This window comes from Gambusia affinis, linkage group LG14 (genome assembly GCF_019740435.1).
Source record: "Gambusia affinis linkage group LG14, SWU_Gaff_1.0, whole genome shotgun sequence".
In the NCBI taxonomy this organism is placed as follows: Eukaryota; Metazoa; Chordata; class Actinopteri; order Cyprinodontiformes; family Poeciliidae; genus Gambusia; species Gambusia affinis.
The window spans coordinates 7849353-7874783 of NC_057881.1; the positions used below are offsets into that span (position 1 = coordinate 7849353).

Below are 25431 nucleotides of genomic sequence, written 5' to 3' on the forward strand. Positions count from 1 at the left end.
ATATGTTGTATTTGAACAGTTTTGGATTAATTGCTGCTCTGTGTTCTTTCAGCAAATTGCATTTTTTGGTTTATACTCCTGTAAAAAATAGTTTAGTACTAAATTGCGTCATCATGATTAATTATTAATATTTTAATTGTAATAAGGAAAACAAATTTACTGCTTATGGGTTATTTTAAGGCTCAAGTCTAAGTGGAAAAAGTAACAAATTGATTTTGTCAATCTTATTAAATGTAAAACCGTCAAGATTGGAGAAAAAGTTAAAAGTAAACCGAAACATTTACAATTTTATTGTACAATTCATATTACAATTGAATGCATAAAATACAGTACAGAGTATAAAATATTTTTTTAAATATTTAACATTTTTCTATCACCTTCGTTTCTATAAATAAAAATCACAACAATGGAGTTGATGTGATTTTAAATGTCACATTAAAAGCTGTTTATCTGAGCAAACTGATGTAAAAATTGGAGCAGGTCATTTAAAGTAAAAGAAATGTGAAAATTAGAAACTATCTGCAGGATAAAATACATAATTAAACAGTAAATATTAGGATTTCACAAATATAGAAAACTAACAAGGTGCAAAAAGCATTTGGTAAACGTAGTTAGGAGGGGGAATAAAGCACAGCTGACTAATTTAAAGGAGAAGAAGAAGAGAGAAGTCTTCCTCATTTTGCCTGTTTGTTGGATTTGTTGAGGATCTTCATGAGGTTTTTGGACATAAAATACGGCTTCTGCAGGGATCCATCGTTACGCTCCAGATCCTCCACTGTGAGAACAACAGTCAAGTTTTAATCAGCTACCTGTAGTACACAGCGCCCTCTACTGGTACTGAGAGTAACATTACAGTCTTAGAATAAATACATCTATCTCAGTTCTCAAACAGTGAGCTTTTCTTTTTTCTATCCTCCTTTCCACTCTGACCTTATTTATTACATCTGCAATTATTTTAAACATTTCATTGAATTAAATTATTGCCCTGATTGTAGATACTCTGCAAAATCTAATTTTTACCAAATATTTTTGTATAGTTTGTAGTACAAATATCTTGCTATATTTGAAAAAAGATTAAACTAACTTACAAGTAGTTTTTCTGCAAGACATAGGAGCTTGTTTTGAGCTAATTAATATTAATGAAAAAGTTCCACTGGCAGATTATTTCACTTACAGTGGAGCAAAACATTTAACGTTTTCATAACATTAAGGAATTATTCACTTAAAACAAAGTTCTATATCTTGCAGAAAAGTTGCTTGAAAGTAAAGTTTTGGCTGAAGATTAATAAGATATTTGCACTAAAAAGTAAACCAAAAATAATTGGTAAGATTTTATGTTTTTGCTGTGTGCAGGCAGGATTATAAGAGAAGTTATTTTCTTTTAGCTAACCTAGCTAGGTTAGCTGACCTAACTTAGCTTAACTCGACTCGTTTAGAGGATCAAACATTTGAATTTTCCCTCCTGTTTCTGATTTAGCTCCACACCACAGATGAAATTTGCACATTATTATTATTATTAGGTTGGCTAATCTAGTTTAGCTAACCTAGGTCAGCTAACTAATCTATCTAGGTTAGGTAAGGTTAGCTAACTAGCTAGAGAGATATTTCTCTGTGGTAATTACTGATGACGGTATAGTAGTGATGACTGTATTATGATTGACGTTTTACTCACAGAAGCAGAGGAAGAGCGTGTCGACACACATGTTGTACACGCTGAAGAAACCGTGAGCTATGAGGTAGCTGCCAAACACCACAGTCTGAAACAACATGAGCAAAGATGGATAAATATAAAATACAGCTGGATGTTTAATGATAGAAGATAGAGTGATTATCCACTCACAATAATTGGCATCCAGTAGTAGTTGAGAGTTTCAGAGTGAAATGTGTCGCCTGGGAGCTTAATCCGTCCAGAGAAGAAAAAGAACGACAAAACACCTGACGAGAAAAATAAACAAACACTTAAAATTTTTTGTTCTTACACAGCCACAATATTTACTTACAATTAACATTTCTATAAAATATAAGAGCTTGTTTTAGGTGATTGATTCCTGAACAATGATAAAAAGTACGAGCTCCATTTATTTCACTTATAACATAGGAACAATGTTCTAAAATATAAAATCAATATTAAGGAATTATTTTCTAAAAACAAGCTTCTACATCTTCCTTAAAAGTTACCTGTAAGTCAGTTTTGCCTTATTTCAAGTAAAGTAAGTGTTTAAATGTGAAACTAAACAAAACTACTTGACAAGATTTTGTGTTTTTGAAAACAGAATCCATGTCCTCACCTACTCCTCCAACCACAAGCAGTTTTCCAAAGAACAGCAGAATGTCGGTCACCTTATCGAGTACCACCACCCTGTGAGGAGGAAGAATAAAACCAGAACCGTGTCATAAACAGCTTCAGAGGACGGAAAGATCTGATGATTGTAATATGACTGCAGCACAAACCTTATGATATTTCTCATGAGCAGACTGAAAGCGTTTTTCGCTGAGACGCAGAAGTTCTTCCCATAAATAGCAATCTGACAAAACAGAAAAAATCTTTAGGAAAAATGATGAGTTTGAATTGATTCAGGTTGTAGTGACAGATTGTTTCCTCACCATGATGTAGGCGTTCCTGTTGATGAACTTTATAAACTTCTCCAGGCACCAGAAGCAGCATTTTAAGCAGCACATTACAAAACGGGCACAAGGGTTTTGTGCAGCTGGAAATAAGACACTAAACTTTGAAACAGCCCCTCAAAAACAAAAATCTGTTTCATACTCGTGTAAAACTATTTATTTACAGCAAATGTTGCTCATCTCAACATTTTAAATCAGCTGAAATAGACTTACATCTGGTCTTGTGGTCGATGTACTCCAGTATAATCCTCACGATTTGAACTACCGTTAGGATTAAAGAACCAAAGGCGAGAGAGCCAACATGGTACCTACAGTAAAGATAAAACATTACAAATCCCAGTTTAAATGAGAATATAACCAGCAAGGAGGCCACAGCAGGACACTAGTCAAGGTTCAGCACAGTAAAACATTTTGCAAAATAAATCTAACAAATCATAGTGACCTATGATGTTAAGATAAGTTCATGGGCAACACGTTTATTACATTTTTGACACCAAATTATTCTTAAATAATGAGATTTTAGTTGCTCAGCTCTGCCTCCTTCCAGGGTGAGCTGCTGTAGGGCGTCCTGTCACTTTAAATCTAAATAAGCTGCTCCTGGCCACGCCCCCCAACTCAACGTTTACACTCACAACTGAAAATGCCTGCAATCAAATGAGGAATTATAAATCTTTGCATCTTCGAAAAGCATTAGTAGAGCCTCCTGCACAACCAACCAGAATGCAGCAAGTTGTTTCTAGATGTTAAGTTGTCAACAACAAAACACTTCTCTTTTGCAGCAGCCATTGTACGGCAGTAAAACCAGCTGACCAAACGTGCTGGAGCTTTTCTTGGGTTTCTAGGCGACAGGCTGGGATCAGCTGGGGTTGCTAGGTAACAGCGCAGTGCTCCTCTGACGGATTATTAGATTTATAATACAGAACAATGTCTTGTTATAAGTAAAATAATATGCCAGTGGAAGTATTACTTTTTTAGAAATTAATTTTATGGAATTACTGACTTAAAACAAGCTCCTATATCTTGATAAAAAGTTACTTGCAAGTTATTTTTGTCTTATTTCAAGTGTTTTAAGAAACTAGACCAAAGATACTTGGTAAGATTTTGTGTTTTGACACTTAAAGGAAAATTTTTAGTTTTATTTTTACTAGGTTCTTCGGACGCCCTGTACACCTTACCGCTCTTAGTGGTGAGCCATGTTGGCAAATAAAAACAAAAACAAAAAGAACACAGTTTCTGGGTTTACAGCTTAACCTTTAAATAAAAAGATTGTTAACTTGTTAACAGTTATTTAGAAAAATTTAAATAACTGAACTTAACTCTTGACATTACCTGAGTGTCCGCACAAAGCTGGCACCCACTGGAAACATGGGGATGTCGTCCGGCTTGCTGAAGGCCCAGTAGTAGGAGGCGAAGGCCCCCGCCAGCGTGCACTGCCCCATGGCGATGACGAAGTTCACACACCATAGGAAGGCGATCGCGTTGTAAATCTGCAGGTTGAGCATGTTCTTCTGGAAGAGACCTTCCTCGTTGTAGCTGATGAAGATGCAGCTGGCTGTAGGGCATGCTGGGTAATCTGATGAGTTGAAAGTCTGACAGCAAGCCACAGAGAAATTAGTGATGAAATTATCCCTGTACTGAAAACGTATGAGGTCATGGTTCAACCTGAGGGTCACAGGTCACGTTGCCGGTGATGCTCGTACAGCCGCCGTACGAGGAATTTAAAGCCACCACTTTGTAGATGGGATTTCCTGACGTGGCCAAGTATCTGCAGATCCCAGTTCAGCCAAAACAAACACTGGAGCTTAACAGTCAGAGCTGGGCAGTTACTAGTTACATTTACTGGAGTAACGCTTCTGAAAATGTTCTTTTTAGTAATATTTTTATTAAGTGTACTTTTTAGTTTTTCTTGAGTAATTTTATTATGACATATCTCTACTCTTACTTGAGTAAATTTTTACTCATTTACATGATTCTCTACACACTGAATGAAAAACTAACATGTTTTAACCAAAAATTTACCACAAACAGACACAAACCTGTAGTTTTTGTTAAAGTTTCATAAGTCCTATATTGAAAGAAACTGATTTGGAAAAAATTTATTTGACTTGATTTTGATACTTCTATGAATTATTGTAATTTCCATCCTTAAAACACCAAAATGCCCATGTAACTTTATATTTTGTTCTGTTTTGATCAGTTACTGAGTATTTGAGTCGACTTTTAACCAAATACTTTTTTACTATTACTTGTACAACTTTTGGATACTCTCCCCACTTCTATTGACAGTAGCCAAAGGAGGGTAGGGTATACAAAAATTGTACTCAAGTAAAAGTAGAACTACTTCAACATATTTTTACTCAAGTGACAGTAAAAAGTAGCCATCCAAGAAATGACTCAGGTAAGAGTAAAAAAGTCTTCTCAAGTACTGAGCAACTGATCTAAACATCAATCATTCAATATTTTAACATTATATCATCAGACAGAACAAAACATAAATTAGAAATTTTGGTATTTTAAGGATGAAAATGAAAATAAATATTTAAGGCTCAAATGATTGATTGTGATTAATAGATTATTTAGTGAACTAATTTAGTAATTGATTAACTGTTAGCTTTAGTAAAGTTAAAGGATACATTGCGGTGGCGCCCCAGTAGGAGACGCAGACCAGCAGCAGAACAAATGTGACCACAGGAAACACCAGGGAAGACATCATGTGACCAATCGCTCTGCAGGTTATAAACAGGAGTTAACATCTCAAAAACAAACGTCTTTATTAAAAACAACATGCTTTGTTTCTGCATCTTGAATCAAAGCAGCTCATTCAGGGGGTTTTGTTACGGGCAACATTAGCTGCGTTTCCATTACAAATATGCAAAACATTAACATTCCACTAATGTAAAACAAAAAAAGAAAAAAACAATTTCGCAAATGTGGTGTTTCCATTAAATAAGAAATGCAATTAAATAAATAAATAAAATAAAAATAAATAAGCTTGTACATGCGATTCATGCTAAAAAAAAACAAAAAACTTGCTTTGCTGTCTTTTTAATCGACATTGTCAAGTTTCTATTAAGCAGATTTATTTTAGTGAGCATTCACATGTGTAGCATGTTTTATTTTAACAATATTACACATGTGAAGTTTGTCAAAATTTACTTATTTATTGTTTGAATTTATTTTTGTTTAGTTAACAAGTTGTTTCTCCAGACATTTATCTGAGTTTTAAGTTCTGTTACGCTGCTCTTGGCAGTTGGTGGTTACCGTAGCAACCAGTAACTGACAGCTCCTCCCCCTTTTATTCTGTTGCCATCGGTAACTGTGGTATGTATTAGGATCAGCTCTGTGTTGTCTTTACAAATATTATTTTCTAACATATATTTTGGACAATTTGAATCATATAAAGTGTTACATGAGTAATTTTGCCATGTTTTGTGTATGTTTTTATCTGTTATTATTAATTCTGTCTGTTTTAACTATGTTTGAGTTAAAAAATGCTAACTGCTGCCAAATGCTCATTGGGAGCTATTGCTTTGTAGTTTGTTTAGGGTTATTTATTTATTACATTTTATTTTATGTATAGGGGCAGAAGCTTTTAACCATCTTGATTTCCTCTTTTGTAAGAGTAAATACACTGAATAAACCTGAATGTGTCCGTTGTGAAGTCAACCTATTGGACCTGAGACGAGACAAATGGTTAATGGAAATGCAGCTACCGTTGACCGACAGTCACCCAGGGCAGCAATAGAAATGGGGCGAACAAGCACCAGGTAAAAATATAACTCCTGTTATACTTTGAACATGTTTTCCTTTGCTTTTTTCCCACCATTTTACTGCTTTCCAGTTGTGATCAGACTCACCTGCTGGACTCCTGAATGAGAGCAATCGCTATCAGGATTCTGGTTCTGAGGAAGATGAGGGTGAGAAGGATGATGGCCTCCACCACACAGAGGATTATCACTGAGGGTCAGAGAAATTATCCACACCAATCACTCACAGCTGCTCATTCAACAAACATCATTAATAAAACTGTAGTTTTTGTCCCATAAATTGAAATCTGCTTTTTGTATTTACTCAGGGAATCTCATTTTAAAAAAGAATAAACAGAAAACATCTTTAAGGAGATAAAAAGTTTTTTACAACACTGTTGAAGAAAATAAATACTAGCAATTAAAGCAGATTAGAACCGCAACTAACAATTATTGTCATTTCTTCCAGACTTTTCCATCAGTTTATTGATCTCATCAGGTTCCTACTGACCCAAAACCTCAGCAATTTTCTTAAAAACTGAGAATTAACTGAAAACACAAAACACATTTGGATTTAAAACAAAACTAATCCTACTAATAGCCAGCCAGGTCTCCTGGACTTCCAGATAAGCCCGAAAGTTTGTGGTGAATCCGACGTTATTGATGCTTGCGGACTGTTGTTTGTAGTTAGCGTATTCCCAGTAGCAGTGCCAGATTCCTGTGTTGGAAAATTAGGGATTAATCAAAACGTCTTAAGAAATAGAAGTTAACATTTAGAAAAGCAGCTTGAAATCATAACAGCGATGAAAAAAACACCTTAAAAGTGTTGTTAGACACAGTGCTAGAAGATAAAGATGAATAAATAGTGCTGTAAATATGAAAGCAGCTGAGTTTTTACCGTAAGCACCAGATGCCAGGAGTCCGATGATGATCAGCCAGATCATCACTGGAGCGATGAACCTCAGCAGCAGCAGGAACAGCAGACTGACCAGCATGGCTATCACCAAACCACTAACACCAGTTACACAGACAGGAGCAGCAGGAAGAAAGAAAGAAAAATTTAAGTGTGCTTAAATATAATGCAATCAATCAAATCAATTCAGTTTTTATCCATTTACTGCCAAATTATACCTTGGGAATTATTGAGGAAATTCACACAAAATCAACAAATCCTGGCATTTTTTGCACTAATACATAATTGGGAGTTTATTGCAGATTTTTCTAAAAAATTTTCAAAAACTTTCTTACTTGTACTAAACAGCTTCCTCAGCCTTAATTAATGTCAGATTATAGTCTATGATCTATACAGCGAGTAATAAAAAGTCGCATTTACCGTTCAAATTAGTACCACAAACAAAATCCTGGAGGGGCTGAAATTAAATAATCTTATTTAATTTTAAGAATTCATTGATATTTTAAGTTTTGTGAACAGGTTTTATCAAAAAATTCTGGCACAACTGGGCCTTTAAGAGCATTAATGATTTTGATTTGGCCCAAAACGTAAATGAGTTTAACACCCCTGGATGAAAAACTCAGAAAAGGCCATTGGCTGAGTGCAAAAATGGCAGCTGAGACCCATATGGAAGTACAAAAATGTCCAAAATGTTACTTTAAAGGGAACTTGTAATGCTAAACTTGCATCTATAAATTTTGTTAGTCAATCATGTAAAATCCACTGAAGCCTGTATTTATAAAGTGGTAAAATGTGAAACTGGTGCAGCACAGCTAAAAACTCACACTAGAATCCACGGCCAGGCTGATGCAAAATCTTCAAAGATCCGGAGGCCAATGTTTTTGATATTGAAGCTGTTGATTATGTCTCTAATGAGGAGAAATTCAAAGATAAGTTGCATTAGAGCTGCTCTCCTTTCAAAATCTGGATAAAAACCAAGACTTAACAAGAACTAAAGAACGACATGGTGGAGTTCGTCTAAAACAGGAGTGACCAATCCAGTCTAGGAGAGCTACTGTTCTGCTACTTTTGGATGCCAGGCCCTTTGCCGAGCTGAATTGATGCATCTGAATTAGTAGCTCTCCAGGACATTTAACACACTACAGAGCCGTTACTACATTGACCCATTGATCCGCTACCCTTTCAAGCAGACACAAAAAACAAGACAAACTTTAAAAAGTATCCTTTAATCATCAGATTAAAGTTGTAGACTCAAACTACAGCGCCTGAAACTAATGAGTTTTGTGAGGCGTGCGTCCCTGAAGCCACCGCCACCCAGCTGCTACACTAAAGCCGACGAAAACTCACAACCACTGACCGTGAGCTGGTGATGAGGAGCAGGGAGGAGGCAGAGAAAAGCTGAGGTTTATCATCTGTTGGTGCTGTGAACATTTTAACGGTTAGCGGTTTGTGTCTTACCCAGTGCCGTTCTTGATGAGGTTCGCCGTCTCGTTAACCGAGCTCGGCAAACCGGGGATGCTGGAGAAAAAGTCGGGGATTGAGCCCAGTTTCTGGATGTCGGGGAAACATCTCCCCAACGCTAAGAAAAGAGGGGAGAGCAGAGAGGGTTCCGAATTTCACAAAATGGTAAACGTGGTTAATATTTAAACAAGAGCATGCAATCATAACATTGTGAGAATAAAGTTGCAATATTGCCGGAATAACTCATAAAAGTAAACTTATAATTGTGATACATTGAGGAATGTTGAGCATCTTCTGTTTATACTTTATATTTATTTTACTAATAAGGAAACACATGAGCTGAAGTGTTTAATACAACTTTAGTCTGGTAATATTAAGTAATAGTAAGTAATATTACTTTATTCTCTAAACATTATAGCTTTATTTCTTAATACTGTGACTTCATTCTTCTAATACGACTTTATTCTCGTATTACTGTGACTTTTTTCTGGTAATTTTTGTCTTTGATTTTATAAAATTGAGACTTTATTTTCATAATTTCATAACTTCATTCATGCTATTTTAACTTGTATGAGTTTATGCTCTTGTAATTGTGGCTTTATTCACATAATTCTATGACTTTATTCTTGTAATTTTCTCTTAATTACTGTAATTTTCTTTTTTTTTATTATTATCTTTCTTAGCCTGACCTCATGAATAATCAAAGATTTTTTCTCACCTGAGGTTGTTGGTATGTGGAAGAAAGGACAGAGTTCTTTGCTCACAATTTCTGAAACGCTCTAAAAAATAAGATCATTTATCATTTTAAATAAACTCTAATTCAGATTTATGGTAAAACAGCAGCGACAAAAAGCTGTAGCTCACCAAATTGGTTTTTTCCAGGTCTAATGATGGAACGCAAAAACTTTGTTTAAAAACACTCTTTGGTAATGTTCCAGGGAAATATTGCAGAGGATTGACAGCCCAGAAGGTTGAAGGGCATTCTTTTACACAAATCTGTGGGTGACAATAAAAGCTTTGTATTAATTAAAGTGAATTCAGACAGCTGTAGAGTAAACATAGAGCTGGTGTCTGTACCTGTGTGGTTGGGCACTGCAACCCGCTCAGAGTCGTCACCAGAACGTTCGCAGATGAGGCACATTTCAGAATATCAAAGTAGAACAAGTGTGGTTTGTCTCTGGAGGAGAAAATCAGGTTTTATTATAAGATTTAAAGCTGATCACACTCCTGAATTGCTTTCACTTATTTTTGTTTTATAGATTACAATAGAGCTCAATGTATTTTCTTTAACTTTAAAGCAACATGCCAATACAGAGCATTCTACATGGTACACAGAAAAAAACGTCTGAAAAGTGTGACTTGTCTTTTTTGTGTTTTCAGTCAGAGGCTTTTTTAGATTTGTTGCAAGACTGTCTGCTACTGGAGCTCCTTCCAAAAGTCAATAGATGATGTCATCACCTAATTTACATATTTGGTCACGTGTAATCCAGGCAGTAGAAGAAAGGATTATCTAATTTGAATAGAAATACCATAAACATTTAGAACTACAATTAAACTTTATAAAATAATTGAATAATGGCAGTTTTATAATGTAAATAAATACTTTGCAGAGTATTAGGGCCATTTTAATTACAAGAACAAAGCAATAATATTATGAGAAGTCATATGGGAATAAAGGCGTAATATTTCAAGACTAAATAATAACATGAGAATAAACTTGTATGAGAAAAAAGTCATAATACAAGAATAAAAATGTAATAATATAAGAATAAAATCAAAATACTATGACTTTATTCTCGTAATTTTATGACTGTCGTAATTCTATTTTCTTTCTTTTCTTAAAGTGGCCCTGGTACTCCGTAGTTCTACATAAATCAGTTTGGTATAATATCAAACTTTACTCAGTGAAAGGTGGTTCCACTGAGTATTATTATTGTGCAATTCCTTTTTAGGTTTTTATTGGTGAGAAAATATTAAAAACTATCAGTTCTATTTCACATCTCTGCATTACTGTGTGTAGGTCTGTCACATAAAATCCCCATGAAATAGACTGCAGATTGTGTTTGTAATGTGACAAATTTGGGAATGCTGCTGCATTATTAGAAAAATATAACGAAAACACTGAGGACCTACTTGTTGGGTCCAACGCCACAGAACCATCCGGTTGAATTCCTTGGAAAGAGGACATGTCTGGGATCTCCATAGAGCCAAGCTAAAAGGAAAAACAACAGCCTTTATCTACCAGGATAAAAACCCACTAGGCTTAAAAATATCTTTATCAAAGTAGTCCTGGCAGAGAGGCAGCAACAAAAAAAAAAAAAGAAAAAAGAAAAGAAAAAAACAAATCAAAGTTTGTTTAAAAGCACATCTAAAATCTACAATTATTATCCAAAAAACGGAAAACTTCTTGTGGCTGCAGCGGGTTTTTTTTATTTCTTCAACCCAGCCACTAGGGGGCACTGCAGCTTGCACTTTCACGTTTTGACGAACCAGCTCCCAGTTTCCAGGTCACACATACAATAAACAACAACACGACTAGAACCCGTTCCTACCTGGATTTTGATTCAATCAAAATCAGATCCTAAACAAACCCCTGTGGTTTGTTTGTTTGCAACATTTTCACAGATTTTTCCACCTTTAACAGATTTGTTGACTAAAGTAAAGCAAATCCACCTTCCAGTGGAAATAAGGTCGTTGACACACATATTGTGGCAGCAGATAACCTGGTTAATCAGTCTGATGTGTTGACTCTAGATAGGAGAGCGAGCCCTGAGTGCTGGAATGAGATTGAGGACAAAGAAATAAAAGACCTGCTGGCCGCACAATGATGGGAAGTTTCCTTCACAGATGAGAGGGAAACGCTTAAAGCTCTTTAGAGAAATAAAGGAATTCAGTGTTTCCTATTATGTCCAAGACATAAACTCCAACATATGTGAATAAAACAGATGCAGATCAGTGCAGCTCGCTTTTATGATTTTTATAAACTATATTTACCTGTTTCCGTTCTGATCATTTTTGTTGTTTACTTATTTTACCTCATTAGTTTCAGTTTATTCTTTTCTCCTGTTAATGCATTTAGATCTGGATTCCTTTATTAATGTTTCCCCTTCTGTTTATTGTTTATGTTAGTTTCAAGTTTAGTTAAATTGTTTATCTTCCATTTTCTCTCATTCTTCCACCCCCAGCTGTACCTAGACTGCAAAAACTCAAAACCTTACCAAGTATTTTATGTTTTATACTGCAAATATGTTAGTACACTTGAAATGAGACAACTTACAAGTAACTTTTCAGCAAGAAATAGTTTTAAGTTGATAATTTTGGTTCACATGGTTCAAAAGAACCAAACTTCTACAAAAATGAACTAGTTGGATTAAAGTGAACTAAACTCGAATGAACCCTTAAAATACAGAGGAACCAACTTCATTAAGCATTTTTATTGTTTCTGGAGTCCTCAATTAACCGCATCTTTGTTCCTCTACATCGGAAGTGTCCAATGTGTGGCCCGGGGGCCGTGTGTGGCCCGTGCTGTGAGTTTATGCAGCCCCCAATTCAAGAATGCTTCAACTACAAACTTTTTATTTTTAATCAGAGTGTAATTATAAAATTATAAATCACATAATTTTCTTACAATAGAAAATGTTCCGTACAACACAAGGTTTTTGTCTTTTTATAACCAAGCATTTATAATAACTAAATCCTTTTACTGACTTTACTGTTCCTAAATCAGATTTTATTTAATTTATTAATCTTTGCTAAATACACCAAGTGTTTTGAAAGAAATCTTATCCTTATAACAGAATAAATTAGCCCGAAAGAATTTGAAAAGAATTTCATGAAACTGCGTTGAGAAAACAAAGTGTCTTCAGTCAGAGGTTTCTTAAAATTCACTGCAACACAGACTGCTACAGGAGATCATCCCTGCCAGCACCCATCACCATCTACAATAACTCTGAGGAATCTGAATTAATATGAGTTAAAATAACATTTAATTTCTTAATTTGAATGTGAAAACTGCTCTACATGAACAGTGGAAGTTGTGCCTGAAACTTTTGGATGTTTTGGTTTCACTCACCTAACATTCCTACGCCGATGTAGCCGAGGATGACGACCATGAACAGAATACAGCAGATTATATCCGTGCATCCTCTGTGGAGAAAATTTAATTTTAAAAAAAGTCGGGAATAATTTGAATATATCAGAGTAGAATAAAACAAAATATTTTAGTTTCACCTTTTCTTTATGGGTCCATTAAAGGTTGGGTCAAACTGGGCCGGTTCACCTGGGAGCAGAAAACAGTCATTAAACATTAGTCAGGGGACGTCACTGTTTATGGTCATTATCAAGTAAACAGTAGCAATGGAGACGTCACGAACCTTTAATCACTTTAAGGAAACAAACAGAAATATTTATCAGTATCTACCAATATGAAAAAAAACTCAACTTCCTGCTGCTTTTTAAAATAAAGTGTTTCTTTGAGATTTCCGGGTTAATAAATTACTGTGGACCTGAGTAAGGAAAACGTTTTAAAGCATGACAGAATATGTACTTTAACCAAGATACAGGTCACCGTTAATGTTTCACTGCAAAAACACAAAACGTACCAAATATTTTTAGTTCTAGTGCAAATGTCTTGGTACACTTGAACTTAGACAAAACCAACTTAAACGTAACTTTTTATCAAGATATAGGAGCTTATTTAAGTAAAAAATTTCATTAATGTTGATGAAAAACTACTTGTTTTATTGGATAAGATAAATTACGTTATTAACATGGGAAAAATGTAAAAGTAAAATAATCTTCCAATGAAACTGATACTTTTCATTAATATTAAGGAATTATTTACTTAAAATAAGCTCCTAATTCTTGCTAAAAAGTTATTTTTAAGTTACCACCATTGAAATAAGACAAAACTAAGATATTTGAACCAGAAACTAAACCAAAAGTACTTTGAGATTTAAGTTGTTCTAGAAACTGACACTTTTAGTTTTTTTTAAAATCTCAGCTCCTTTTAAGCTGCATTTAAGTCCTGGTAAAAATAACTTGTTTTATCGTTTTACACTTCCAAAGTGTAAAAAGGTAGAGGTTGTTTGTTTGGTAAAGGTAATTTTATTTATATAGCACATTTTCACCAACAGGGCAATGCAAAGTGCTTTACAGGAATTATAAGGAAATACATACAAAAAAACAAACCAAAGGGAAGAACAAAAGAAGAAAAAAAAGTTTATGCTGATTTAAAGTATGTAAACTGTGTGCGCATGTTCAGGGTTGGTAGATAAGTATAAGTAAGTAAGTATCCTCTGGTCTAATTCCTTTTCTGGGTTGGAAGAGTAGGAGTCTAAAAAGTAATTGCTAAGATAGTTATTCTGGGTTCTAAGTTTGTTCTGGGCTGCAGTAACGAGAGTCTCTCTACAAAATAATCTAGAAATTAATCTAAGAAGTTTAATATTGGTCTAAATAGTGAGTACTCTACATTTTCTAAAGAAAATAAGCTAAAGAGTTACTATTAAACCAGTTTAAAAAATAAATATTGAACTCTTAATTCATAAAAGTTTCAATAAGTTTAGCTGTGTAAATATGGGATTTGTTTCACAATTCAAGACTAATGCTTATGCACACTTTTTCCTTCCACTCAACTTTTCAGCTCTCTGGACACAAAGCTCTCTTTGGCAATGACCTTGTTAATGTTTTAACGACCTGGAAAATCAGCCATCAAACTCATGACAGTCCAGCCATAACATTAAAACTTTAAAGGTTTTTTATTGACCTTACACAACTTTCAAACTGTAAAGGTTGAGTTTTCATTTACTGGAAGCCATTATTGTAACTTATTTAACGTATAGTTTAAGAGTTTTAGTTTTTGAACTGAATTTCAAAACCGAATTTCCTGTTTTATCATGAGAACCACCATTAGAGAGTTTGTGAGGCGACATGGTTGCTTCCTGGAGTAAACAGAACGACGGCAGTGAGTTTCATATTTCTGCTTTACAGGAGCAGAGCATGTTAAAGAGCACTGCACTCACACGGACTGAAATTTAAATGTCATTTGAATATGGGATATACTTTCCAGATGAGTGAGAGTCACAAATATTTCCTAGTTTCAACAGAATAAATGAGAAAAGTTTATTTTAAGGAGGTGAGTTAACTTCTCTCTCGCTCCTGACAGTTGGGTTGATGTGCAGGAAAAACCTGCTGAGTGAGTTTTTTCTCATGCCAAATACAAGTAGGACTTGATAATCATTTCACCACTAAACCAAACTCACTGAACGTGTCACTAGCAACAATATAAAAATCATCAGGTGAATATTTTCTCTGATTCATACAAACACGTGATGATGAAGTTGATCTTCCAAAGGGTGCAGCAGTTCGCCACGTAGCTCGGCGACAGGAGGCGTTTCTTACTGCAGCTCGGCTCTAATTACCTCCACTGGGACAGATTTGAATAGGAGTGAATGGAGACTGTGTCAACATTATTCTCAGAAATCTGCCAGAGGCTTCAAGTAGGATGCAAATACTGAACCAGGATGCAGGAAGTTGAGAGCAAACCATGCAGGTGCAACCTAACAATGTCACAACTATCAGCAAACTTCTTAGGATTTAACCTGAAACAAATAGTTTTAAGGCTGATTGTTAGGGTCAAAATGTCACCACTGGGGAGAAAAGTCTCGAAAGATGTTTGTTAGAATTTGCTGTAGTGGTTCTTGGAAGAGACTTGATATTTGCTTTGTAGCTGGGAATAAATTGGCTACTTATCCAGTCAGTTTTACCTCAGGAAATATGAAACGTTTTGGAAACCAGAGATTTTTCTGATGTTTTTACTCAGTGACCAAGCTAACGGCTACAAATACAGGCTAATTAAAAAATTATCTTTGTTTTCTACTTCAAAACAAACACAGTAGCAACATATAGTCCTGCCACAATAACACATTTGCTGGATGATAAATAATTGTCCCTAAAGTTACTGCGATAAAAGATAATATTATCATTTTGAGATGATTTTCAAGAAGTATATTGATAAAGTTGCTATGACAACAATAAAAGAAACCCACAAGCTCAGAACTAACTCTAGCCTCATTCTTAACTTATTAATAATTTAAATACATTAAAACTACTTGAGTAATCTACCCACCTCTGTGTAAAACTAAGATAAATATTAGTCATATTTACTGTAATACTTGCTGCCCATCTAGCTAAATTAGCTTAACTAATGTAGCTCTTATCTGCTAGCTAAGATAGACATGTAGCCTACGTGTTTGCCGCTATGTGAACTTACTCTGCCGGTCACCAGAACCGCGTTACTCACAAAAAACATTGATTTTATACGTCTATAGATTCCAGGCCTTGAAGTTCACTCTTCAAGTTCACCAAGTATTGAATTGTGTCATATCATGAGATCTGAGGCAGTTTATCCACATCCGTCTCATACGGGTCGACCCAACAGCAGCTATTTTGTTGATTTCTCTTGTACATTGGAAGAATGTAAATATACTTTCTTTTTGGTACTGCGGTTTATCTGCGTTTGCCTACCAAGATGGAGCTCGCCTCTTATAAATAAAAATGTAATGCATGATTATACAACCCATAATATACTTTTATGAAGGACTGAAGAAAGATTTACAGTAAGATTTCACCATGAGGGACAAAAGTCTCAAATATCAAAGTTAAAGTACTATTATCTGCTGTGGGACCACTGGTGGCACTTTGGTTGATTTCAGTTGTACTCTGAAGAAATGTTGGTAATAGTTTGGTAAATATGTACAAATTGGCAATATTTCATTCACTTTAGAGATCAAAACTCAACCATGTTTCAGGAAACCAACTGGATTTATTAATTTATGTTCTCTGTGAAACTGTAGTAAATACAAGCTAATAATAATAATAACAACAACAACAACAATAATAATGTACTTTCTAACACTAAAGCAACATGTTTGTTCGTGAATCTATATGACATTGAGAAAAAGATTTAATCAAAAGTGCAAAATAGTTCTACTTTCACTACTAAATGTTATATGAATGGCAGCCATGTTGGAATTTGAGGTTGGGATTGAGAAATAAAATACCACCTTTTTTGGAGAATACTGTTAATATTTTTAAGCTACAAACTTGTAAACTTCTGAATTAAAATTAAATGCATAATTATTTTTCAACCAATCACGTGACTAGGAATGTTTTGCTTTGTGCTTAATTTTATCCGAATGACTAAAAAACGTCACAGTATAGTTTTAAAACGGCCCCAATCAATGCATGAAGTTAATTTGGATTAAAGTAATACAAGTCCTGTTATATTCTCTGTTTAAGGTCCATAAAAAAGATAAAGGAAGAAGTAAAAAAACAACAACCCAGAAACACTCTGAAAAAACTAAGAGGATATAATTAAAAGTATAAACTTTTCCACTGACGTTGCTTTTCGCACGGAGTTTCATATTTCAGTTCTGCAGACAGTAAGGTGTGTGTTTAGAGTAAACAATGACACTCGCTCACCGTGTTCCCCTCCCACGGATATATATAAAAGATATTTAGAATTTTTATGTCCTTGTAAAAACCAGAGAGAAAAGCTTTAAAAACCTGCAGACTTTGGATCTTAAATGGTCAAACTGCAGAGCATTTTTACAGCTTTAATCAGAGATCAGTGACCTTCACTGAGGAGGAAAGACTTGAGTTTCTAGTTATGTGAGATTAGTGTTACTTCCCCCCCCCATGTAAAAATCTTTTTACAGACAGAATAATTTGACTTATATAACATATATCATCCAACATGCTAGATGCTTAGAAGCAGCTTCAACATTTTTATTGTTTTATTCTTCATCAAACAAGTCTGAGACTTTTTATGTACATTTTGCTGCCAAATCTTCAAATTGTTTCAAAACTCTCCTAAAAAAAAAAACACAAAACTTTTTGTTATCCAATAATTCATGGTTAATCAAAGAACAAAAAACAATCAACTCTTATTATTTCCTTGTTTTTTCTAGAAATTTTCTGAAATTAATCTTAAAACTCCAAGTTTTTGGCAGAAATCTACAAACAATAATAAAATATTTTAATCTAAACTGGCCCTAATAGACCGTTTTACTAATCACCACATTTTTAGAGTCGACATTTAAATCTAGAACAGCAGATATTTGGAGACAGAAATGCCTGGACTGGATCTCTCAGTCAAATTTTGATAGAAACCTTCTAATTACTGCAGTAAAAATACTGATTTCCTAACAATACAATTTTAGAAATGTGTATACGTTTTGGCCTCTAAGGTAAAATAAATACAACTTAAAAGCTTCAAGAGGAGGAACATGGAGGAACTGACTCTTGTCTGTGCCGTTTTGTGCTTCAGCTAGTTGTGAAAAAGTCAACAGACCTTCTCTGCAGGTAAATATCCAGGTGTAGTTACCTTATAAAAACAGGGAAGATTCAGGTGACACCTAAAATAACTTCAGCTCATCAAACACATTTTGTATGTTAGGTTAGAAACGCTTCTCAGTGCATTAAATTTAGCATTAGCTGCAGCAGAAAGGAGAAAAGAAAATCTATTTTTATGTCTTAAAACACTGCTGGTACTTTAAGATGGCAAAGGATAAATTAGTTTACTTATTTTCTGTAATTTGGAGCCATTTCCTGTTTAAAACCTGCATGGACAGTAAATAATCTAACTGGAAATTTTGCTGACACAGCAAAGAAAGCACGTTTATATCGCAACATGGTTAATATGGCTAATGAGTCGAGAAGTTAGTAAGCTTAAAACAGCATCTAATGTAGATGAACATTTTAATGATTAGACTGGTTAAACTGAAGAAAACCTGAAAAGTCTTCCAGCTGTTTCACTTTGATTGATGTTTAGATATTTTGGAAAGAAAAATCTCCAAATATTTCAATCTAAATCTGCAAAACAGAGAGAGAAATAAGCCAAAAATATCTCCCATTTCACAGATATGCAACGCTAATTTCTCTTCTGTAGGCTGAATTAATTTTTTCTTGAGAAGTTTTCCACCTATGTGGGCTGTTTTTGTTGTTTCTTATTTTTAAATGCAGATATATTTTAAAAATTAGTTTCCAGAGAGATGCCTTAGAGGCCGCATCACTGGTCAGCTTAAAACATTTCTTCCTCCAGTTAATGTTTGATCCTCCCTCTGTTGTCTTGTGAGTTTCAATAGAAGATCAAAGTGCAGAGAGACGCTTTAACTTTATACATTTCCGTCTCATCCTTCCTGCAAACAGATGTCCTAAGGCTTCAGGGCTAAGTTATAATAAACTCAAAAGTTTTTTCTAGCATTTTCCTTGGAAATTTTCAAATTCAGTGATTTAAAGTTTTTTTCTGGAAATTTTTTAACAAATTTTCAACTTTTCAAACTCAATAATATCCAGTTTTGTTTTTTTAGAAAATGTTTTTCCTTTTTAGTAAAATTTCAACTTGCCATACTCAGAAATTTTTTGCTTTTTTCCAAAAATAAGATCATTTCTTAATTTCTTTTTGTTTTTTAGTAAATTATCAACTTTTCAAACTGAAAACTGGGGTTTTTATAGAAGATTTAAGATTAACCTCATAATTCCTTGTGTTTTTTTTCTTTATCAATTTTTTTTTAGACAATTTGAGATTTCTGGGTGGAAATGTACCTTTTAAAATCTATATAGAATATTCCATATATAGATTAATTTAGCACAACTGGATAAAAAGTAAAATTAAATATGTGTTTAGTATTATTGTGATCCACAGACTGTGATAACTTTACTTTAAATTTCTTTCAAATTATTGCAACCTGCCTTTTGAATTTATAATCTAATCTATAGTGACTGTTTTTGCTTTAAGTTTATTTAGAACATTGTGCATGTGTGTGTGTGTGTTTTCATGAACTCAAAGACTTGTTTCTTATTTCCTAAATAAAAAAAATCTTCATGTCACATTTCACATTTCATCAACCATAAATCATCATATCTTATCAGTACTCTTTAACTCGCACAGTTGCACAATCTTGGAATTTTTAAGAGGAGTTTGATGACGTAAATTACAGAAGTATACAATCATGTAATTTTCCATACAGTCCAGTAAAGTACCAGTCTAGAAAGTCACACCTACAGTATCTTGCAAAATCCCATCCTGCTGAAAATTAGAAGAAAAACTGTAAAGTTGAAGACTTATTCACTGCGTCTCTTTGTTTTTAATCTGTATTGTTATGGTTTTATTTACTAGTAAAGGTCAGTACAATGTTTAGTAAAATTTATGATGATAATTAGTCACCAACAACATTCAGTTAAATTTACTTGAATATGTTTTTGAGTAATTTTATTATAAAGTGTTACTACTCTTACTTGAGTAAAATTTCTGGATTCTCTACCCACTGTGAGAAATTTCGCTGAACAAAAAACACATTTGTTTTTATTTAAAAATAAATAAAATAAATCACCAGACACAATCAGTTTTGTCTGCATGTGTGTCTGGTGATTTCTAAGTTTCCTAAGCTTAGGAAACTTTGAAAATTAAGTTTCCTAAGTTTGATTTTTAAAGATGCACTACCGCAAAATACAATACAGTTTTTTTCTTAGGCAAGACACTTTACTTGTATTTGGATCTTAGAGAATCAGCATTTAAAGTCAATTTTAAACAGAAAGAAAAAATTACCTTCTATAATAAATCTTTTAGGGAATAAATAAAAATCTACAGAGCAAAATCAAAAGTGTTGGATTTGTAGTGTTGGTGTTGTAAGTTAAAAATACAAAGTTAATTCAACACTTGTTTAGTCTAATTCAAAGATAGGAGAATTAGTTTCCCTACAGAGTTGGTGTTATTCCAGAGAGTTTATTTATTATTAAAATTTAAGCAACTCTGTCTGGTGTTGATTCTGAATTCAACAACTATACATTTTTTACAATGAGCAAAACACAATGACATAGTTTTAAAGTTTTAAAGCAAGTTATGATTAACATTTGACAAAGGCGGTGATGTTTCTCTTTACATAATTAAAAACAGGATAATTTTTCCACATTAAGTAAAGAAAGCTTTATAAATTGTACCTGCTGTCTTCAGAGTGCCACACTATTTATATTCTCCAAAATTTTCCCATTTTTGATTGTGTTTTTTAGTCGCTTCAGTGGGACTAACCCAGAAAACCGATCATAGGAAGATCATTCAAAAGAAAAATCAGACAGTGAATATGCAGGTTTCCACCCTCTTCAAAAACCTGATGGACTTTGAGTGGCATTTCATACAGGTTAGTTGTTCTTTTTTTTCTGTTTCCATTTCATTTAAGATCTAAATTATATTGTCTTATCTTTTTCCATGCTGGATGGTGCCTTGATCTGCATCTGCAAAGAACGGAAAAATGCTGGCAGCTACAGACGCGAGTATTTTACCGTTCTTTCACAGTATCAATGTTGTACTTGCTTTAACAGTAATTTACTGTCAGAATAAATTACGGTACAGCTACTGTGCATTTAGAGTCAAATACTGGCATCTGTAGCTGCTAGCATTTTACTGCAAATTTACAGGATTATTATAGTGTACTTAAAATGTCAACATAAGTTTACATTTTTGTCCATCTGATTATGTAATTTTAAATGTAACTTTTTTTTTTACTCGAGTAATTTTTGGACAGCTACTTTTTTTACTTTTACTTGAGTAAAATATATGTTGAATTAATTTTGAGATTCATTTCAGAAATGTTCCAGAAAAAAAAAGAAAATTTCTGAGTTTGAAAGGTCAAAAATTTACTTGATAAAAAGTGAATTTTCTTAATTTTTGACCTTAATGCTATTGAAAAAGTACAAGTTACACGTGAAATAATCCGGGAGACATTTTCCCCAGATTATAAACGGTATAATTAAGTGGAAAGTTATTGTTCCACTTAATTGAGTACAATTTAATATTTCACTTCTTTTCAAAACAACATTTGAGCTTATTTTGGGTTCAATTCCTATTCTGAATATATTAAATAAATAAAAAAATAACACTGCACCAACAGCAACAAGATTAACTTTAGCTAAATGTTGCATTTCCACTTTTTCATATTAATTTAAAGCTGCCCTCATCTGACACAAGCTACAATAGAATACATATTCACTGAATAATTTTAATAAATTGATATTACAAGCATTTATAGTTGGACAAATAATTAAAAACAGTGATTTTAATGGAGAATATGTTGACAGAGTAAAAATAGATAAGCTAGCTCTGAAAGTGGGACCTTCTATTAATGTGAAAGTCATATGTGACTCCATATGCGCCTAACAAATTTAGTGATACACTGGCTGAATGACTTTTAATTACATAGTTTTTCTTCTAAATGGACAAAAAGAATGGATTTGACTTTAACTTTCCACTGCAGTCCGTTTGAGTACAACCTTAAAGAAAACCTCTTCTATCAAATATGTTTTTGAGGTTACTCTGAAAAATTAAGCAAATAATTAAATGGCTATTGTGGTCAAGTTAAGGGGAATTCTTTAATTAGATTGCATTTTTGGAGTAGAGAAGATAGCAACACATTAAATGTGAACACACTACATACGAAGGTGTGAATGCGTTCCGGTTGAAACTGCCGCTGCTCAGTTTAATTTCTCCATCTCACCTTCTATCTTGGGCTTTTCTGAGAAATCATTCTGTTCTTCTCTCTGGTTAAAAACAACAAGCAGCTACCAAATCTAATTAAGTGTCAGTATTTCACAGTGGTGGGGTGTAACTGTACTTCAGTACATTTTATGTGTCGGTACTTAAGTAGATTTATGGTGGGTACTTTCTGCTTTTACATCAAATATTTGTACTTTCTGCTTCACTACATTTCTATTGACTCTTTGTTACTACGTCACGTAATCACTCCAGGCACCATGAAAGTAAGGTCAGGGATGGGAGTATTAAACAGAGCGACTGAAATTGTTTTCCCAAATTGGTTTTGCCGGTTTATTCATGGTTTCTACTTGTTCGAGTCGAGCTAATTTGTCTGTGAACGTAACACACCTGGTTGCGGCTCATACACGGCGATATTTACAAAAGTTGGAAGCAGCTAGCTTAGAAACCGACCCGTAACTCCTCCTTCCTGACGTGTTTATAAAATGACCAAATCCACCTGAATTCACACCACATGATTTATATCACTACGTCATAAACTAAGACCGGAGCAGCATTAAAACGTACAAAAGGTGGGAAGCTACCAGTTTTTTCGTACATGCTAGGCTACACTGTTTCCATGGTTACTGATGGTTAGACTCGTACTTCTCCATAATGCAATATTTGATATGTTTCTAATAATACTTACTTATACAGGATATGAACGTTAATCGTCTTACCTTGTAAAAAGTGTTCCCTACAAATCCGCGATCACATCACGGGCTGACAGTCATTATGATTAACGGTTGCTATCCATCGCCGCCATCTTTCCTCATTAAACGTTATACAATAAAATCACAAATTTGGTTTCTATCCTTGTCTGTTTGGGCAGCTGACCGCGCAGCATCCTGTGACCAGTTTTACTTCGAAATCAACTAAATAAAGGCAATATTAGGTTACCAGATGTGCGTTTTTGACAGGCTTTCCAGAAGCGCACTGGTTATTTTGACGTCCGTCATGGCGGAGCGGGCAGAGTTGATCGAAGAGAGTGACGTCACGTGCAAAGGGTCAATAAAGCGTTGCGTTACACGTTACATCCACGTCGCTGTGCGCTTTTTTAATTTGTTTGTTAGTTTGAAAGTAATCATTGGCGAGAGAACAGGGCCACTGAACCACTTGCAAAGCGGGAAAGTACCGTTAGACCCTCATTCTAGAAGAGCGGGGGGACACTTGGTACAAAAGAGACCACTGCATATTTGCTTATGCATATTTGCTTATTGTGAATAAGCAAATGTTGTGAGGCCGATGAGGCCCGTTTGTCAGCCTCACTGACAAATGAGCCTCAGGTATTGAACATATTTATAATTAGACCCACATTTCTGCATTAAGGTTTAGTATTGCTCTGTAATCTAATCAAATGTTCTGTTTTCATTAGCTGTAAACTAATCATCATTACAATTTGTGGGAAATTAATATGTATGATATTAATATATATCATACATGTATTAATGTATGATATTGCTAATATCATACATGTATAAAGCTAACTCACAAGAAGAGACTTGTGAGCTAACTTACTGAAGTATATGAACTTTTCATAAATATTCAAATTTATTGAAAATGACTAAGGAATGCTAGAGTGACGCAGGTCATCCCTGAAATCACAAATATAAATGTAAACTGTGTCATAGAGAGTAAACACATTAAAACTTGCTTTATTATCTGCAGCATTGTTCATTAAAATGGCGCATTGCTGATGCATTAAAATAAAATACGATACAATACGTACACATATTATGTGAGTCATTAAGTAATACATTTAGCAAGTACTCTAACTTTTAATACTTTAAGTATTTTTTAAAGCCAGTACTTTCTTACGTTTACACAAGTAAAAATGTTAATGTGGTACTTTTACTAGTGTACATTAGTTCTGTTTATTTGTACTCTTACTTAAGTATATTGTTTGAGTAGCTACTTTCTCCACCACTTGTGTTTCAATACAAAAAATAAATCCTTACATCCAATTTAGTTTTCTGCTATGTAAATTAAAATATTATTACTTTCAGTTGCATGCTCCGAACATTATACCTGAACCTGCCCTGAAAAGACGTTGTCCGGGGAAACTAACGGGCGATGCCGACTCACCGTAGTCGGAGTCCGGCCTGTCCTCTCCTTTTTTCCCCATGTTCCTCCGCCTGCCGTCCTCCGGTGCTCCCGCTCCGAACAAAACCGCTAAACCGGACAAAACAAGACGCTAAAACTGGACTAAAAGTGGCTCCGCTGCGTTCGAACAGACCATGGTAACTAAGTGAGGAAATCTTTTCCTTCCTGGCAGTTCTAACTACGCGGTGACGACACAAACGCACCTGCTGTGGGATGCGCACCTGAAGGCTCCGCCACAGATAGCCAATGTGGAGAGAGGTATCACTCCTCCTCACATCGAGTGGATATTTATTGTATTGCTGTTTGTGTAATCCGGGGACTTCTGTTTAATTGAATTAATTGAGTGAATTTAGTGACAGTGTATGTGCTGTTAAAATTCGGAAGTTGTATTTGGAGGCTAATGAAACATTGTTTTTTTTTTTGTTTGTTTTGGGGTTTTTTCCCCTGCAGGGGGTCTTTAATGGGCTCTAGTGTCCCTTATATGACAGAAGGCAGAAAGGAAAGGGGAAGGGAGAGGGAGGAAGACATGCGGCAAATGTCGCCGGGTCCGGGAATCGAACCCGCGACGGCCGCGTCGAGGACACAAGGACCTCCAAATGTGGGTCGCGCTATCCCCTACGCCACCACAGCACGCCTAACATTGTTACCATGGAAACTAAATATGGATCAGAGAGGAGCCATTATTGGCCAAGAACTGATTTCTTAATGGAGTCTTACTGTTGCTTACAGAGGAAGATCATGGAAAGAAAACGGTAAACAATGTATGTAAAATTCAATAATAAATATTTTTTTAATTAAAAAAAGAAAACAAGAAATATGACTTCAATCTCAGATTTCTTAAAAGTTGAGATTTGAGATTGTGGACTAAAAAAAAAAAAAATTTGGAGGATAACCAAATACGGTTACCATGGAAACTGAACATGGGTCAGAGAAGAAACATTGTTGACCATTCGCAGACTTCTTAATTGAGTCCTTACTGAGGAGGATTGTGGCAAGAA

At 34.5% G+C, this 25431-nt stretch overlaps 1 protein-coding gene and 1 long non-coding RNA gene across 3 annotated transcripts; one reads left to right on the forward strand and one right to left on the reverse strand.

Annotated features, from left to right (window-relative positions):
• Positions 1-267: 267 nt before the first annotated feature.
• On the reverse strand, positions 268-24693 carry slc44a4 (solute carrier family 44 member 4). Of its 2 annotated transcripts, XM_044138042.1 has the most exons (23): positions 24416-24693; positions 12976-13024; positions 12818-12891; positions 10879-10957; positions 9823-9922; positions 9610-9741; positions 9464-9524; positions 8743-8863; positions 8642-8647; positions 8109-8192; positions 7270-7382; positions 6967-7089; positions 6483-6582; positions 5259-5351; positions 4288-4390; positions 3955-4214; positions 2839-2933; positions 2605-2708; positions 2452-2525; positions 2289-2359; positions 1841-1935; positions 1673-1757; positions 268-775 (listed from the first exon to the last, which is right to left on the reverse strand). In XM_044138042.1, exons 1-23 carry the CDS (start codon positions 24453-24455, stop codon positions 675-677), a joined length of 2163 nt encoding a protein of 720 aa, XP_043993977.1. In that variant the 5' UTR covers positions 24456-24693; the 3' UTR covers positions 268-674. The 2 variants fall into 2 exon arrangements, with proteins under 2 accessions (XP_043993977.1, XP_043993978.1); XM_044138043.1 differs by lacking the exon at positions 8642-8647 and having other exon boundaries at positions 24416-24692.
• Positions 5933-6596, forward strand: LOC122843363. Its single transcript, XR_006372696.1, has 3 exons — positions 5933-5946; positions 6247-6392; positions 6467-6596. It is a non-coding gene; the product is annotated as an uncharacterized LOC122843363 (long non-coding RNA).
• Positions 24694-25431: the final 738 nt, after the last annotated feature.